General features: G+C 44.8%; 1 protein-coding gene across 6 annotated transcripts in view; it reads right to left on the minus strand.

Moving 5' to 3' along the window:
- RANBP10 (RAN binding protein 10) overlaps window positions 1-15,998 on the minus strand; it is a 165,672-nt gene that overhangs the window by 43,527 nt on the left and 106,147 nt on the right. For 4 of the 6 annotated variants that reach the window (XM_037878165.2, XM_037878166.2, XM_043526387.1 and 1 more), the window contains one exon: window positions 8,961-9,128. In XM_037878165.2, the coding sequence (XP_037734093.1) occupies window positions 8,961-9,128 (168 nt within the window). Of the gene's footprint in view, window positions 1-8,204; window positions 8,928-8,960; window positions 9,129-15,998 lie in introns of those variants that run through there. The other 2 variants (XM_037878170.2, XM_037878167.2) reach the window with 2 other exon arrangements.

Consider the following 15,998-nt stretch of genomic DNA (forward strand, 5'->3'; position numbering starts at 1 on the left):
TCAATTAAATTTGGGTCCACTAAGGAAGCCTGGATAACCTAAACTTGTGCTCCGGTGTCCCTCCACGTGATGACCTTCTTCCCACTCACACTCACAGTTTCCCTCCGCTCCGAGGGTATCTGGGAGGTATCTGAGCCTGAGAACCTTTGGTGTGATTCCGGTGCAATGAACTGTACTCGGTTGGGGTTCTTGGGGCACTTGGCCTTTACATGCCCCGGCTCGTTACATTTAAAACATCGTCCAGCTGACGGGTCACTGGGGCGAGGTGGGTTGCTGGAGAACAGTGTGGTGGGACGATAAGGTGTCTGGAGTATTCCTTGGTGCATAGCTGGGGCCTTGGGCTGCCCCCGGTAGTAGGGGGTGGTCTGAGGGTGTCCCTTTTGGTATCCGCTCCAACTGCGACCAGGGTTGTTCCTTTCTCCTTTCTCCACCCGTTTTGTTCCGGCTTGCCCCGCCTCTTTGGCGGTCTGGGACTGCTCGTATCGATCAGCATAAGAAGTAAGACTTTCTGCTGAGTCCATTTCCTTATCCCATAAACACTGTTTTATTTCCTCCTTGGACATATTCAGGAATTGCTCCTGAGCTATCAAATCACACATTCCGTCGAAGCTAGTGACACCCCTTCCTTGGACCCATTTATCTAACAGATCCTTCATCTGGTTTAGATAAGCCACATTACTTAGTCCAGGCCCTCTCTTAAGGGCTGTAAATTTTACTCTGTTCGTTTCAGATGTAATTTGAAATTGCTTTAAAACCAAATCCTTGATCTTATTACAGTCAGAAGTCTCATCAATAGGCATCTTATTGAATATGTCCAGAGCTCTTCCAGTTAATTTTACGACCAATGTGGTCATCATGTGAGCTTCAGAAATTTTATGGAGACTGCACAGTCTCTCAAAGGTGAGAAAATATTCAGCAATATCACTGGATTCATCATATTGTGGACATAGTCACTCCCATTTGTGGATTGTTGGGGAAGGATGGTTAGGGTTATCCAGTAGATTCCGCTCAGCCTTTGCCTTCTCCATCTCCAGGGCATGCTTCCTCTCTTTTTCCTTCTCCGCCTCAGCATGCTTGCTCTCTTTTTTCTTTTTCTCCATTTCTTTTTCCCTTGCCTCTATAGCTCTCCTGTCGGCAGCCTCCCTTTCCTCCTCAGCATGCTTTCATTCTTTTTCCTTTGTCTCCATAGCTCTCCTTGAGAGCCTCTTTCGCTGTCTGGGCAGCCTCTTTGGCTGTTTCCTTGGTTTTTGTCATGTTTGCCTCTCTGTTTTTAACTAGCTTTACACCCAAGAGTCAGAAATAAAACAAACAAACAAAAAACTTGGCTTGTCAAAATATTATATATATATATATATATATATATAGGCTGTGCTGTAACCGGATACCTATGGTCTCTGATAGTGACTGTCAGCCTACAGAAAAATCCTTAAAAAAACCCCTAACACCTTTGTCTCCAGGCAAATAGACAGAAAACCCCTCTAGTTGCTCTTAGGTAAAAAACAACTTCCAGTCTGTGAAGACCTGTGAATTTCCCTGCAGGTGGTTAACTACCCTGCCTTTAGGTAGAGAAAACTCCAGCTCACAAAAGACAATTCCATTTTGTCTCTGCTCTGGCCCCCAAGCAGAGACCAAAAAACCCTCTAACTGCTTTCAGCTTAAAACCTGCTTTTCAGCAGCCCAAAGGGGAAAAAAAAAAATTTCCTTTTAAAAAATCTGTGCTTCTGGTTCAAAAAAATCTCAAATTGATCTCAAAATGATTTCAAGTTAATCCCACCGCTCTGCCACCATGTCAAGGTTCCTTCCCCACTCTGAACTCTAGGGTACAGATGTGGGGACCTGCATGAAAAACCCCCTAAGCTTATTTTTACCAGCTTAGGTTAAAAACTTCCCCAAGGTACAAACTATTTTACCTTTTGCCCTTGGACTTTATTGCTGCCACCACCAAGCGTCTAACAAATATATAACAGGGAAAGAGCCCGCTTGGAAAGGTCTTTCCCCGCAAAATCCTCCCAAATCCTACACCCCCTTTCCTGGGGAAGGCTTGATAAAAATCCTCACCAATTTGCATAGGTGAACACAGACCCAAACCCTTGGATCTTAAGAACAATGAAAAAGCAATCAGGTTCTTAAAAGAAGAATTTTAATTGAAGAAAAAGTAAAAGAATCACCTCTGTAAAATCAGGATGGTAAATATCTTACAGGGTAATCAGATTCAAAACATAGAGAATTCCTCTAGGCAAAACCTTAAGTTACAAAAAGACACAAAAACAGGAATATACATTCCATTCAGCACAACTTATTTTATCAGCCATTTAAACAAAGCAGAATCTAATGCATATCTAACTAGATTCCTTATTAACCCTTTACAGGAGTTCTGACCTGCCTTCCTGATCTGGTCCTGGCAAAAAAACAACACCACAGCCAGAGAGAACCTTTGTTTCTCCCCCCCTCCAGCTTTGAAAGTATCTTGTCTCCTCATTGGTCATTTTGGTCAGGGTGCCAGTGAGGTTATCCTAGCTTCTTAACCCTTTACAGGTGAAAGGGTTTTTCCTCTGGCCAGGAGGGATTTAAAGATGTTTACCCTTCCCTTTATATTTATGACACCCCACCTCCCCTGATTTACATCCGCCAGCTCTGGGCCATGTGTAGCTGTCACCTTCCTTTTGGTTGACACTCCTTTTGGAATGTGTCAACGCTGCTCCTTCAGCAGCTGGAAGGAGTCACTGTTGAGATATAAAAACTGTTTCTTCCAGGCCTTGAAATGACAATGCAAAACAGTTCTCACTTGAGGTCCCCAACTAAGTTTTCTAGCACCAACTGGAATGTCCAGAAGTAATGACATGTATCTCTTCCCCTAAGATGGTGCTGAGACATTAGCTCCCAAGTCATTCCTGACAGAAAGGTCACAATGAAAGGTTACAGAAAGCATGGAAGACCAAGGAAGGGTGCCAAGAGAGAAAGTTTCAACGAAAACAAAAGAGTGAGTTTAAACTTACAGGAAGGTGCAAAAGGGAAGATGTAGGCAGAGCACTGGCCTGCCAGGCCCACATGTCTGGCAGGAATACTATCCCTTTGCTAGGGCCTTCCCAGAAGATCTCAATCCATCTGTGACAACCAATTGTTCTCCTCCCAGGTTGTGGCTCTGTCACCCTTCTCCAAGTCCCTCCACCCCAAACATACACTTCTCTTGCTTGCTTTTACCCTTCAAGTTTTGGCTCCTCTCTACCTATCCAACCTTCTCTTTTACCACAAGGTTGGCTCCTGCCTTCGCTCTGCTAACAATGCTGTCCTCAATTGACTGATTTCCCCAAACCACCCCGTATCAGTGAGAAAAGCTACTGGTCAATCTAGGAAGCCATCTCCTTAATCCTCCTTCAGATCCCTCCTTGTAACTCTCTTCTGCAGTGCAGACCAAAAACTGCACTCTGGTAACTGCTAGACAGGCAGCAAGCTGCAATTACTGCTCCTGGTCAGCTAATCATATCATTACCCAGTCTCAGCCTGCCTGGTTCACTGCACTAATCATATCGTTACCCAGTCTCAGCCTGCCTGGGTCATCCATCTTTTTTGTCTTGTCTTACACTGGTAAGTGCTATAATAGCCCCATTTTTCAGATGAGGAAACCAATGCTCAGAGAGGCTACGCCAGTGACTTGCCTAAAGTCACAGAGCAATGCAGGGCTGGGAACAGAACCTAGGGCTTTTGAGTTCCAGTCCTATACCTTCACCACAGGAACCTTCCTCCTTTCTTACAGCAGTATTATATAACTACCAGCACAAAGGAAGACCCTGCCTTCTGGGTAAAGAGTGAAATTACAATATTTCAGTTAGATACAAGCAGCATCCAGAACAGGCTGAATGTCAGGGGCCTTCAGACTGTACTATCAGCACAAACAGGTACTAAGACACTCCCGGGGGGGGGGGGGGGGGGGGGGGGGGGGGGGGGGGGGGGGGGGGGGGGGGGGAGCAGAATAGTAGCTGGCTATTCCCTGGGACATTTGTGAGCCCTCCTGGGAGAGCTGCACTATTCCTATTCACTAGAGAAGGGACCTACAGCTTCAGTGTGTGCCAAGGAAACAGTGCACTACTCCCTTTCTGGGTCAGTCTCCAGCTTACACAACACAGATCCTGGATTCTCAGTCTGTCATTAAGAGAAGAGACAAGCAATATTTAGACTTCATTAGGATGCATCCCCAGGTGCTTAGGGGTCCCTGGCCTGCTGAAGGTGCTCGTTTTCCTCTGGCATCCGCTCCGCACAGAAATCCATGTTCCACCCCTTCCTGTCACAATCACTCGGCCCATCTCCAGTGAAGAGCTTTGCCACGGTTGATAGGCTGCTTGCGCTTGCCATCACTTGGTGCTGAGAAATGTGTTTTCCCCAGCTCAGAGCACTGACTAATGGATGATTCTCCTCTTGACCTTGTGCTTCCTTCTCAAACAGCAACAGGTAGACACCAGTCACCATTAGCCTTTCTGGGTGAGACGTCTGTTCCATTTTCCCAGAGAAACATTACATGTTCTGCCAGCCTTTCTGAAGGGAGAGGTAGTAGCTGCTACTATTCCCTTCTGCCTTTAGCCAGGGTTTCTGCAAATCCACCACTGCACCAAGCATCCCTTTGCTTGCCTCCTCTATACACCCCTCTGTGTGAGCCCAGAGAAGTGTTGGGACATGAACTGACAGTCTGTAGTCACAGCTGCAGCCTTTCCCACACACTGCTCACTCCTGCACTCAAGTCACATTCATGATGCCACCGGATTCCACTGGCTCAGCAGTAGGACACCCCGGATCAGCCTGAAACTGATCAGCCCATCTCCTAAAACAGCAGGCCATGATGCCAATGACCTCTCTAGTCAGAACTCTCTAGTCTGCTGAGAGAAGAATTTGAATCACTTCATTTTCCTCTCTTGCCTGACAGGAATTCACAACAAAAGAATCAGGAGGCTCAAGCTGGGATAATTTTGAATCAGCTACCACAAAATTTCCATGGAAGAAAAGTATTCTCGAAAGAAACTAGCAATGGAAATGAAAAGTGGGGAAGAGAAGTGCATCACCCCTGTAACCATCTCTACATGCATCCTGAGCAGAGCAGAACAGAACTCCTTGCGGAATACAAGGCACAGAATCAGGGGATTTTAATAACTGAGTCTGATGTGAAAGTCACTGATAACCTGCTTCCCTTTGTTTTGTCATATCCACTCGGCCAGTGAAGTGTGACATTGCTGTATCACAGCATGGACACGAGCGAAATGACGACAGGAACAACTGAAAGGCTTAGCCACATCCTCTCCGCTCTGCAGATCCCCTTTCGATCTGGTGCTGATACTAACGCATTAAACAGTACACTCAGTCCCTTTCCAGCCATTACTTTTTCATTATGGAAGAACGCAGTGGCACGGATGCAGTTGTGTCAAGCGAAGGAAAATACCTTCCCCAGCTGCAGTGCACTAATTGAAGCTTACACAGGCGTCTCTCATCCACAACGGCTTCCACATCCTCCTTGCTTTCCGTGATAAGCCCTCGATCATCAGTGCTCTGAAACTAATTGAAACTCACACTATAATTCAGCGCCACATTAGGATTTTGTAACCACCACCAATGATTTGCTGGAGGGGGAACTAATGATGCTGGGCTGGAAAAATACAGAAGTGGGAACTCAGCCATTTGAACAAAGGAGAAACTGGGAACAAATAAGCCTGAAGCACGCAAGGACAGTGGGAGAGGTGATCAAGAGGAAGTGAGTCACAACTCTGGATAGGGAGTGCAGGAGAAGCTGGAGTAGTTCTCCCATAGGCAGCCACAAGATAGAGAGGGTACCTGAATCCCTGGGGGTCAGGTTACCACCTCATGATGTTACTCTAGCACGTGCATACATGAACAAAACTAATCAAAGCACAGACTTAGTGAAATATCCTAAATTACTATCGTAACTGGGACCCTCTAGCTGAAGTGACGGGCTCAACAATTCACTTCTTCCAAGCTAGGGGTGTCACTGGTTTTGATTCCCAGGTGGTCTTTAGGTTGATGTTTAAATTAATTTAAAATCCTGGCAAAAAGACAAGTGTCCCAATAAATATTGCTTTTACTCAACCTGCCTCCTCTCCAGTGATGGCTTGTGGAGCTCCTAGTCTACATTGTCAGCTTCACACACCTTTGAGCTTCTCCACAGCACAGGGCTGATGAGAGACCAGATCAGAAAAGGCTTGAGTGCAGTCAGAAAACTGGGCTTTTCCCTAATGTTTATTTGCCAAGGAATGCTTCCCTCCCCACCTTTGACTGGTTTGTTAATGTCCCACACCAGAAGCCTTAGTTATGGCCCACATCATTTTTAAATATAAAGCATCATTTGTGTGACATCACAGTTGGTCAGGTTGGCAAAGACAAGCCAGAGCAAAACCCCCAGAGAGCCACTCAGACACACTATCTTAGCTGTGGCTAGGGCTGCAGGGGTCTGAACGCAATGGCTCCAATTGCCATCTCTGAATGCCACAGGGCAAATTTTAAACAGATTCTTCCACTTGGCCCCGAGGGAAGTCGCTCTGGATTGCTGCCCCATGGAGAAGGACGGCAAAGCGACAGGACTAGAAACTGATGGGGCAGCGAAAGACTAACACTGGAAATGCACCTGAGGTTCCACACAAAAAGGACTGTAACTGGGCCACATTTCCCACCAACCCCTCTGAGATACATGAAGGGTGGGGGAGGGGGCGCTCCCTTTTGTGGCACCCAGCCAGCCATTTAGCTACAAAATCCCTGTTAGTAGCTGTTCTCTACTTGCTTTACCTGTAAAGGGTTAAAAAAGCCCACAGGTAAAAGGAAGGGAGTGGGCACCTGACCAAAAGAGCCAATGGGAAGGCTAGAACTTTTTAAACTTGGGAAGAAACTTTCCCTTTGTTGGTCTGTTGTTCTCCAGAGAGAGGAGATGCAGAGCACCAATGCTGTAAGAAGCTTTAAGCCAGGTATGAAAAATCATCAAATCATACCTCAAAACGACTTCTCTGAAACTCCAGATATGTAAGTAGATCAGGGCATGTCTAGGAAGACACAATTAGGTTTATCTCTTTTATTTCTTTATGGCTTGTGGATTCCTCTGTGCTAACCCCAGGTGCTTTTGTTTTGCTTATAAACTTTAAGCTGGAACTGAAGAAAACCATTCTTGATGCTTAATTATTATATTCGCTCTTTTTAAAAACTAGCAATAGTCTACGTTCCAGATGTATTTTCTTTCTTTTTGTTTTTTAATAAAATTTACCTTTTTTAAGAACAGGATTGGATTTTTGTGTCCCTAAGAGGTTTGTGCACATGCTGTTTAATTAGCTGGTGACAACAGCTGATTTCCTTTGTTTTCTTTCTCAGCTCTTCTGGGGGCGGAGGGGGAGGGGGTGAAAGAGCTTAAGGGTACCCCACAGGAAGGAATTCCCACATGCTCCTTCCTGGGTTCTCAAAGGTGGTGGTAGTGTGTGTGTGGGGGGGGAGGGGTGCATGAGAGGGGGGTGTGCACTTGGGTGGTGGCAGCATCTACCCATCCAAGGTCAGAGAAAGCTGTAACCTTGGGAGTTTAATACCAGCCTGGAGTGGCCAATATTAATTTTTAGAATCCTTGCGGGCCCCAACCTTCTGCACTCGAACTGCCGAAGTGGGGAATCAGCCTTGACACCCTCCCCCAGCCCCCAATCAGAAATACTGACTACAAAAATTCTACCCCAACTCGGGCTCTGTGCTTGACCCAAATGCTTGCTGTTTTCCAAGAAAAATCCTGTTCCCATAAGTTCAGTATCCCTCAGGCTCTGCTGCGTAACAGTCTCAGGGCTGTGACACAAAATCCACACGCAGGATCATGACTCAGATGTACCCGCAATGCAGCTCCTTCCTCCCCACACCCATCTCAGCAACTGCAGCAGCAATCATGCCTGCCTGAAGAACACATGAGTCCTGCACTCCTCCTTTACCATCTTCCCCTCCTTTTACCCAATTGCTCACTCAGTACAACTTTTGTCCTGGCAGGGGTTTTATCTGGGTTTTTTTGTACCAGCCTCTTCAGCTTGAAGGAAACTAGGATCAACACAGCTACGAGAGAAGCAAAGGAAACAGAGAGCGTTTGTCCCCAGCCAAATCAAATGTGTTACAGTTCAGAAGGTTAGAGGAATTCACCAAAGTAAGCTAAACACTTTCCTCTGACAAATCAAATGACAGGGAATCACACTTACTGTGGAAGGAGGAGAGCTCATCTGACCAAGTTGGAGCATTGCATGATGGGCCTGTTGTCTCTATGGGCAGCATATTCAGGATGAAGGTGGTTGCAACCTGTGCTATCTTATACAAATTGGGGGCAGCTCTGAACTCCTGGAAGCTGCCAACATGACATTTTGTGGGGCAAAACCTGAATGTCCTTAGCTGAAATGTAAGGAGTCAACTAAAAGGGTATTTTGGATCATTCCACAACCAAGACAACGTTAAAGTAGAATCTGTAATGTTTTGCAAACGCATAGAACTCTAGGAGTTTTAGTCCATGGAGTGAGACTCACAAAGACAGAAGTCCCGTTAAAAACAAAGGGCTTTGTGACTCACTGGTGATGGTTTTGTAATTTGTTGGGTATTATACAAACCAAACTTTCTGTGATTACATTGCCCTGCTGCCCAAACTCTAAATGCCCTACCTATCTCATCTATGGTTGTGCAGGGGCACAGGGAGGGGCAGCAGCTGAAGGGCCTGGGGACAGGTCTGTAATTTAGTTTAGCACATGTGGCAGCTGCAGTCACAGAAACAGTTAGTTACTCACACTGGAAACGTTTATGGCTTTGGGGAATCTCACAGCTCCTGGTGGTCACTGTGTGTTCTTATTTCTCTCTAAAGCCTTGCTCCCAATTGCAAAATGGAGTTACGTCATATGTGACAGAGTTTGAGAGTCCTAAGTGATTGTAGGCTGGGGTGGCCCATCCTCAGGATACCCTTCTTTGCCTACCTAAGCTGTGGCCATTCTTTGTGTAGAAGCAGGTGTTGTTGATGAGGTTGACGCAGCAGCCAATCACGTCTCCAGTAGTGAAGGTGGGGCCATAGGGCTGCCCGGTCCCAGAAGAACAGAAGGAATGCCCGTCGTCACCGTGGTAACCATACGAATGTTTATCCCAACCTGTAGAAGGAAAAAGAGCAGATCAGTAATGAGGGAGGTTTCCAAGGAGCTGTATACCGTTATTGGAGCTGGGTGGGAAACAGTTTTCCCGTCCCAGGAAAATTTTCGAAATTTTGAATATTTTTCCTGTCCCAAGGAGGGATGAAAAGTTTAAATCTCTAAAATTTTCACAAATCAACAATCCAAAAACCATTTCAGCTAGGGTCAATCCAGACGTCTGATTTTGAGCTCAACCTTTCAGTTAAAAAAAATATATATATATATTTTTTTTACTATAATTAGCTTAAATTTAAAAACAAAGTAATTTTGAACCAAGCAAATTGAATTTTTTGTCTCAAAAGTGCTGAAATGGGCAATTTTGACAGTACAACCCCAACTCATACAATGATTTGAACCTGCTACTTCATGCAGATCCCCCCTTATGCACAGGCCTCAAGGTCAGGTGCTCTCTAGGCAGCGGAGAATGTTATGGCTGTTCCTGACTAGTAGGCAATGCAGTCAAGCAGCACATAAATAGCCTATCCCACTCTCTCAGCTGCACCTTCCTGGATGGCTAAGCATGCTGCATACAGTACTCTGAGCCCCCATCAGCTCCGGCAGGGAGCCTGGCACCAACACCCAAGGCCCTGTGTGGTGACAGAACTACTGAGTAGGGCTGGTCAAAATTTTTCCATCAAAATTGGTTTTCAATAGAAAATTGAATTTTTTACTAAATCCAAACAATTATTTTTTTGTCCAAACCCTAAAATATTCCAGTTCTGAAACACCACTGAGTTGCCTCCTGTGACTTGTAGTTTGGGTACCTCATGGTCCCATTCACCTCTGGGGCAGTCTCCCTTGCCACACTTCATTTCCCATTATGCACTGCCTACACCATGGGGGGCACCAGGGAGTGCTGCAGGAGGTGTAGCTCGACCAGACAGGTGGCCTCAGAGAAGAAGTAGAGAGTGATGCATCTGAACTATAACTCCCATGATGCACCACAAGTTTTCAGCCAAAATATTTCAGGTTTTGATTTTTTTTTGCCAAGTGCTCAATTTCTGAGACTTTTGTTTTCAGCCAGCTCCACTACTGAGGCAACAGGTCACCAACTGTTAAACTCCTTCATCAACACCCATGCTCAGTCGGTTTGTCAGTACAGCACTATATTGCCAAACGGATGCAGAACCCCGTTGTGCAGCCTCCAAAATGCACCCTAGTGGAGAGAGAATGGGCACAGACTCACAGATTCCAAGGCCAGGAATGACCCTTGTGATCATCTAGTCTGACCTCCTGTACAGCACAGGCCAGAGACCTGCCCCCAAATTATTCCTAGAGCAGATCTGTTAGAAAAACATCCCATCTTGTCAGTGATGGAAAATCCACCACAACCCTTAGTAAGTTGCTCCAATGGTTTATAACTCTGTTAGAAATGTACCTGTACACCTTATTTCCAATCTGAATTTGTCTAGCTTCAACTTCCAGCCATTGGATTGTATTATATCATTTTCTGCTACATTGAAGAGCCTATTAAAGATTTGTTCCCCATGCAGGTACTTACAGACTGTAATCAAGTCATCCCTTAACCTTCTGTTTGTTAAACTAAATAGATTGAGCTCCTTGAGTCTATCACTGTATGTTTTCTATCCTTTAATCATTCCTGGGGCTCTTCCCTGAACCCCCTCCAATACGTCAACATCCTTCTTGAATTGTGAACATCTGAACTGGACACAGGATTCCAGCAGCGGTCGCACCAGTGCCAAATACAGACATAAAATAACCTCTCTGCTCCTATTCGTTATTCCCATTTACGCATCCGAGGATCGTATTAGCCCATTTGGCTACAGCACAACCCTGAAATGTTTTTCAGAGTCACTCCCTCCCAGGGTAGAATCCCCTGTGCTGTAAGTATGGCCTACATTCTGTGTTCCCAGATGTATATACATTTACATTTTGCCAGAGCCCAGCTTACCGAGTGATCCACATTGCTTTGTATCAGTGACCTGTCCTCTTCATTAGTTACCACTCCACCAATTTTTGTGACATCTGCAAACTTTGATGGTTTTGTGTTTTCCTCCAGGTCATTGACAAAAATGTTAAATAGTGTAGGGCTAAGAACCGATCCCCATGATACCCCATTAGAAACACCAGCTCGATGAAATTCCCAGTTTACAACTACATTTTGAGACCTAACAGCATCTTGGAAGGGGACACGAACATGCACATGAGGAAGGGCAGATGCACCTCTTCCAGCCAACTGATTACCTGACCAGGCTCAAAAAAGGTTCTTTCCACTGCAAGTGCAACCATGGCAGTTTCTAAAAGAGCAAGGAGGAAACATACTGACAAGAGAGACTTTGCAAGACCCAGCCTCAGGTCCTGGCAGTGAGGTGTCGGCCTCCAAACCAATGGACAGACACCAAACCTTACACCAGGGACACCAAACAGCCTGTAGCATGGGCATGTGGAACTCCGGTTTCATGTCTTTAGCACAGTCAATGTTCCCTTTAACCGCGTTTCCTCAGTGTACCTTTCTTCCAGCAGAAATGCACAATACATCAGGAAGAGGTTTGTGTGTGAAGGAGGAGTGGCGGGACGGTGTGCAAGGCACACAAATGCTGCCCACTGCACAGTGTCTAAAGGCTCTAATTATGAGACGAAAATGCCAGCAAAACCAATTAGTGCCAGTCAAAGCACACTAACCGGTTTCATAATTGGTTCCTTGTGTTTTGAAATGCAAAATGCCACTGCAAAGTTTGCCTGGGCTGCTCCCAGAACTACGCAGAGGTGACTAAGCCATTAGCTAAAAGCGAAAGTGACTTCCAGGCAACACCTCGGTCTCTCTTCACAGGCTGGGTTTCTTTAACAAGCAGCACAAGGGAAACAGGAAAATAAAATTCAGCATGCTAGGCCCCTCCGTGGTTCTGTGAATACCACCTAAGCACCATCCCACCTGAGCAATATCTCCCTGTGAGCTCAAAGGGGATTTATGTTTTGCTTCTCAGACCAGCTAAGCACCACAGTGAAGCATGAAAAATGGGTCCAATTCTTCATAATTTAAAGAAGCTGTAGCTTATGTAATGCTTCAAAGGTCAGTAAATCATCCTAGTTGCTCTTGGAGTGAGACATAGCATTGGATCCCATTTTCTTGTGCATGCCGGAATCTGGCTTTCATGGGCATTCTGCCCTGGGGGGCTCTGTCCCCACAGTATCGCTCAGACTCTCCCTCCCTCCTCTCCTGTAGCAGAACCTGTGACAAGGATAACACCACCCTAGCTGAAGTGCTCTGCAGCCCGTCAGGACTGAGGCACTCTGCCCCCACTCCGCACTCCCATCCTCTGCACTAGGGAAAGGGACCTGTCTACATAGAAAATGCACACCTTTCTCCATGGGGCAGTATAACAGCACTGATGCTGGACTACATAGCCTGCTCCAGACTTGGTCCTAGCTGAAGCTTAAACCCCTTTAAAAGGGCAAAGCCTTGAGAGTAGCCATCAGCTGCCCAGGAGGTAATGGGGGAGGGAAAAGGTGGCTGAGGCTAATTTTGCTGCAGGAGAATGACAAGCTGAACCACGACCATCACAAGAGGAACAAGTGTTGAAAAGCCTGAGCCAAAAGAACAGCCTCAATCTAGCAAGACAGGGCTGGATCTTCAGCCAGAAATTTTGCAGTAAGCTGCTCCAAATGCTTCTGAGACAGAAGCCACTTGTAGCAAACAAACCTTTCACACCACAAAAGTGGCATTCAGGGGGCCAAGAACCCTCTGGCGATTGGAGCCAGGGTCTGGGAAAGGTGTGCAAGATCAAACTGTGGAGGTTCAGAGGGCAGGTGTGTTAGCAGGTAGAGAGCACTTCCTGCAACGAGGCAATGGAAGATTTCAAATAGTGCTAATTGTAATTTATTATCAGTATTACTGTAGCTCCCAGGATCCCATCCTAGACCTGAACCCCATTGTGCTGCGTACTGTACAGAGAGAGCAAAAAGACAGGTCCTGCCCCCCACTGGTAAAGTTTACTTGTGTAAATATAAGACAAAAGACAACAGATGGATACAGACAGACCAGTGGGAGAGTACGAGGAAACAATGAGACAACGGGGGTGGCCAGTCCCTGGGAGAGTTGGGGATACGATGTTTCTGCCCTTGAGGCTTTCTGGAGTGTTACATGCTGTGACACTGAGCCAGCGAGGGTTAAGCAACCAGCAGGCTAAGTGATCTAAAATCAACCTTTAAGGACATATTAGAGAATTATTGAGGTGGTAATCAGTACCACTCCTTGTAGATAGCTATCAAAGCCCTGTGAAAGTAGACTAAATGCTCTGAAATGGAAACCTGTATTGTTAGTGAATTAGAAGAAAATACTAATTATTTGTCTGGGTTTACCTATATCTTGTTAGATGTTAACTATGTAATCAGATTAGCTTGTAGATGCTAAACTTCTGTTCCTGTCTGTTACTACATTTTATTGATTCAGAGATTAAAAAAAAAAATACTAACTTTTAGATCAGTGGCTCTCAACCTTTCCAGACTACTGTACCCCTTTCAGGGGTCTGATTTGTCTTGCCTACCCCCAAGTTTCAACTCACTTAAAAACTACTTGCTTACACAATCAGACATAAAAATACAAAAGTGTCACAGCACACTCTTACTGAAAAATTGCTTAATTTCTCATTTTAACATACAATTATAAAATAAATGAATTGAAATATAAATATTGTACTTACATTTCATTGTATTGTATATAGAGCAGTATAACAAGTCATTTTCTGTATGAAATTTTAGTTTGTACAGACTTTGCTGGTGCTTTTTATATAGCCTGTTGTAAAACTAGGCAAATATCTAGATGAGTTGATGAACCCCCTGTAAGACCTCTGAGTACCCCGGTTGAGAACCACTGATTTAGATGAAACTTAGGTGTAATAACATCATTGTCTATATTTCTCTTTGAAGTTTGTAGTAAACGTTCTATGAACTGCTAGAATGGTTAGTTATATTACACTAATGAATGTATCTAGTTACCAGGAAACAGAGATATTTATTTATTTACCTAGAAAATAGAGATATTACTTCAAAGCAACAATGTGCATTACCTATTCTTCATTCAAGGAACACCTGTTGCATTATCCGCTCTCAAGAGGCTCTCTCAGCCTGCTAGAGGACTATAAAAGAATTCTAGGGCCTCATCCTTACCATCTCAGCTTAAACTGAGTCAGGGGACTTTTAAGTCGCAAGATTGAGGTCTCCAGGTCCATTCTGGATTACCCTGCTGTTTCCGATGGAAGAACTTAAACAAATTCTACACATGGAATGACTATTGGAATTGATTCTGGATTTTTTTTTTTTTTTTAACATATCAGCAGCTCATCTCTTCTTGGGTCAGTTTCCTAGCACTTTATTCTAGGGCACTTTATTCGAATAATTGCAGTTAACTCATGCGACTAACTCCGAAAAAATTAATCATGATTAATCGTACTGTTAAACAATAGAATATCAACTGAAATGTATTAAATATTTGTGGATGTTTTTCTACATTTTAAAATATATTGATTTCAATTGCAACACGGTATACAAACTTGACAGTGCTCACTTTATATTATTTTTATTACAAATACTTGCACTGTAAAAATGGCAAACAAAAGAAATCATATTTTTCAATTCACCTCATACAAGTACTGTAGTGCAATCTCTTTATCATGAAAGTGCAACTTACAAATGTAGTAATCCTCACCATATTTGACTTGGCTGTCTGGGTGGGAGCCAAAGCGTGGACTGCTTAAAGGGACTGTATTTTAGCTTCTTGGTAACCAGTAGGGTATTATAGAAGTTGTTTTGTGACTGGCTTGGTGAATCCAGTTTATAAAAATAAACCACCAGCTTTGGGGATCGTCTGCCCCACTCTTTGGGGTTTGCCCTGATTGAGTGACCTCAGCGTACCCGTCTAGCAACCATGGTCCCACACGCTATCCCAGTAATTGCACAACCTCAATAGTAATGGGGAGAGCACTGCAAATGATTTTCTGTGGAAGCGGGCTTTGTGCACTGCCAGACGGATCAAGAAACACTCCGCTCTCAAAGCTCTTTAAACACATTAAGCCTCACCCTCCATTTTACAGACCCCTGCTCCATGCCATCCCCCCCACACCCCTTTTGATTCAGAAGCGATTGGCTCTCAGGCTGGCCAGAGGCATTCAAGGTTCATAGATATTAAGGTCAGAAGGGACAATTATGATCATCTAGTCCGACCTCCTGCACAACGCAGGCCACAGAATCTCACTCACCCACTCCTGCGAAAAACCTCTCACCTATGTCTGAGCTATTGAAGTCCTCAAATCATGGTTTAAAGACTTCAAGGAGCAGAGAATCCTCCAGCAAGTGACCTGTGCCCCATGCTACAGAGGAAGGCGAAAAACCTCCAGGGCCTCTTCCAATCTGCCCTGGAGGAAAATTCCTTCCCGACCCCAAATATGGCGATCAGCTAAACCCTGAGCATATGGGCAAGATTCACCAGCCAGATACCCAGGAAAGAATTTTCTGTAGTAACTCAGATCCCACCCCATCCAACATCCCATCACAGGCCATTGGGCCTATTTATCATGAATAGTTAAAGATCAATTAATTGCCAAAATAATGTTATCCCATCGTACCATCTCCTCCATAAACTTACCAAGTCTAATCTTAAAGCCAGATAGGTCTTTTCGCCCCATTGCTTCCCTTGGAAGGCTATTCCAAAAGTTCACTCCTTTGATGGTTAGAAACCTTCGTCTAATTTCAAGTCTAAACTTCCCAATGACCAGTTTATATCCATTTGTTCTTGTGTCCACATTGGTACTGAGCTTAAATAATTCCTCTCCCTCCCCGGTATTTATCCCTCTGATATATTTACAGAGAGCAACT

The sequence above is a fragment of the Chelonia mydas genome, chromosome 12, assembly GCF_015237465.2.
Source record: "Chelonia mydas isolate rCheMyd1 chromosome 12, rCheMyd1.pri.v2, whole genome shotgun sequence".
In the NCBI taxonomy this organism is placed as follows: Eukaryota; Metazoa; Chordata; order Testudines; family Cheloniidae; genus Chelonia; species Chelonia mydas.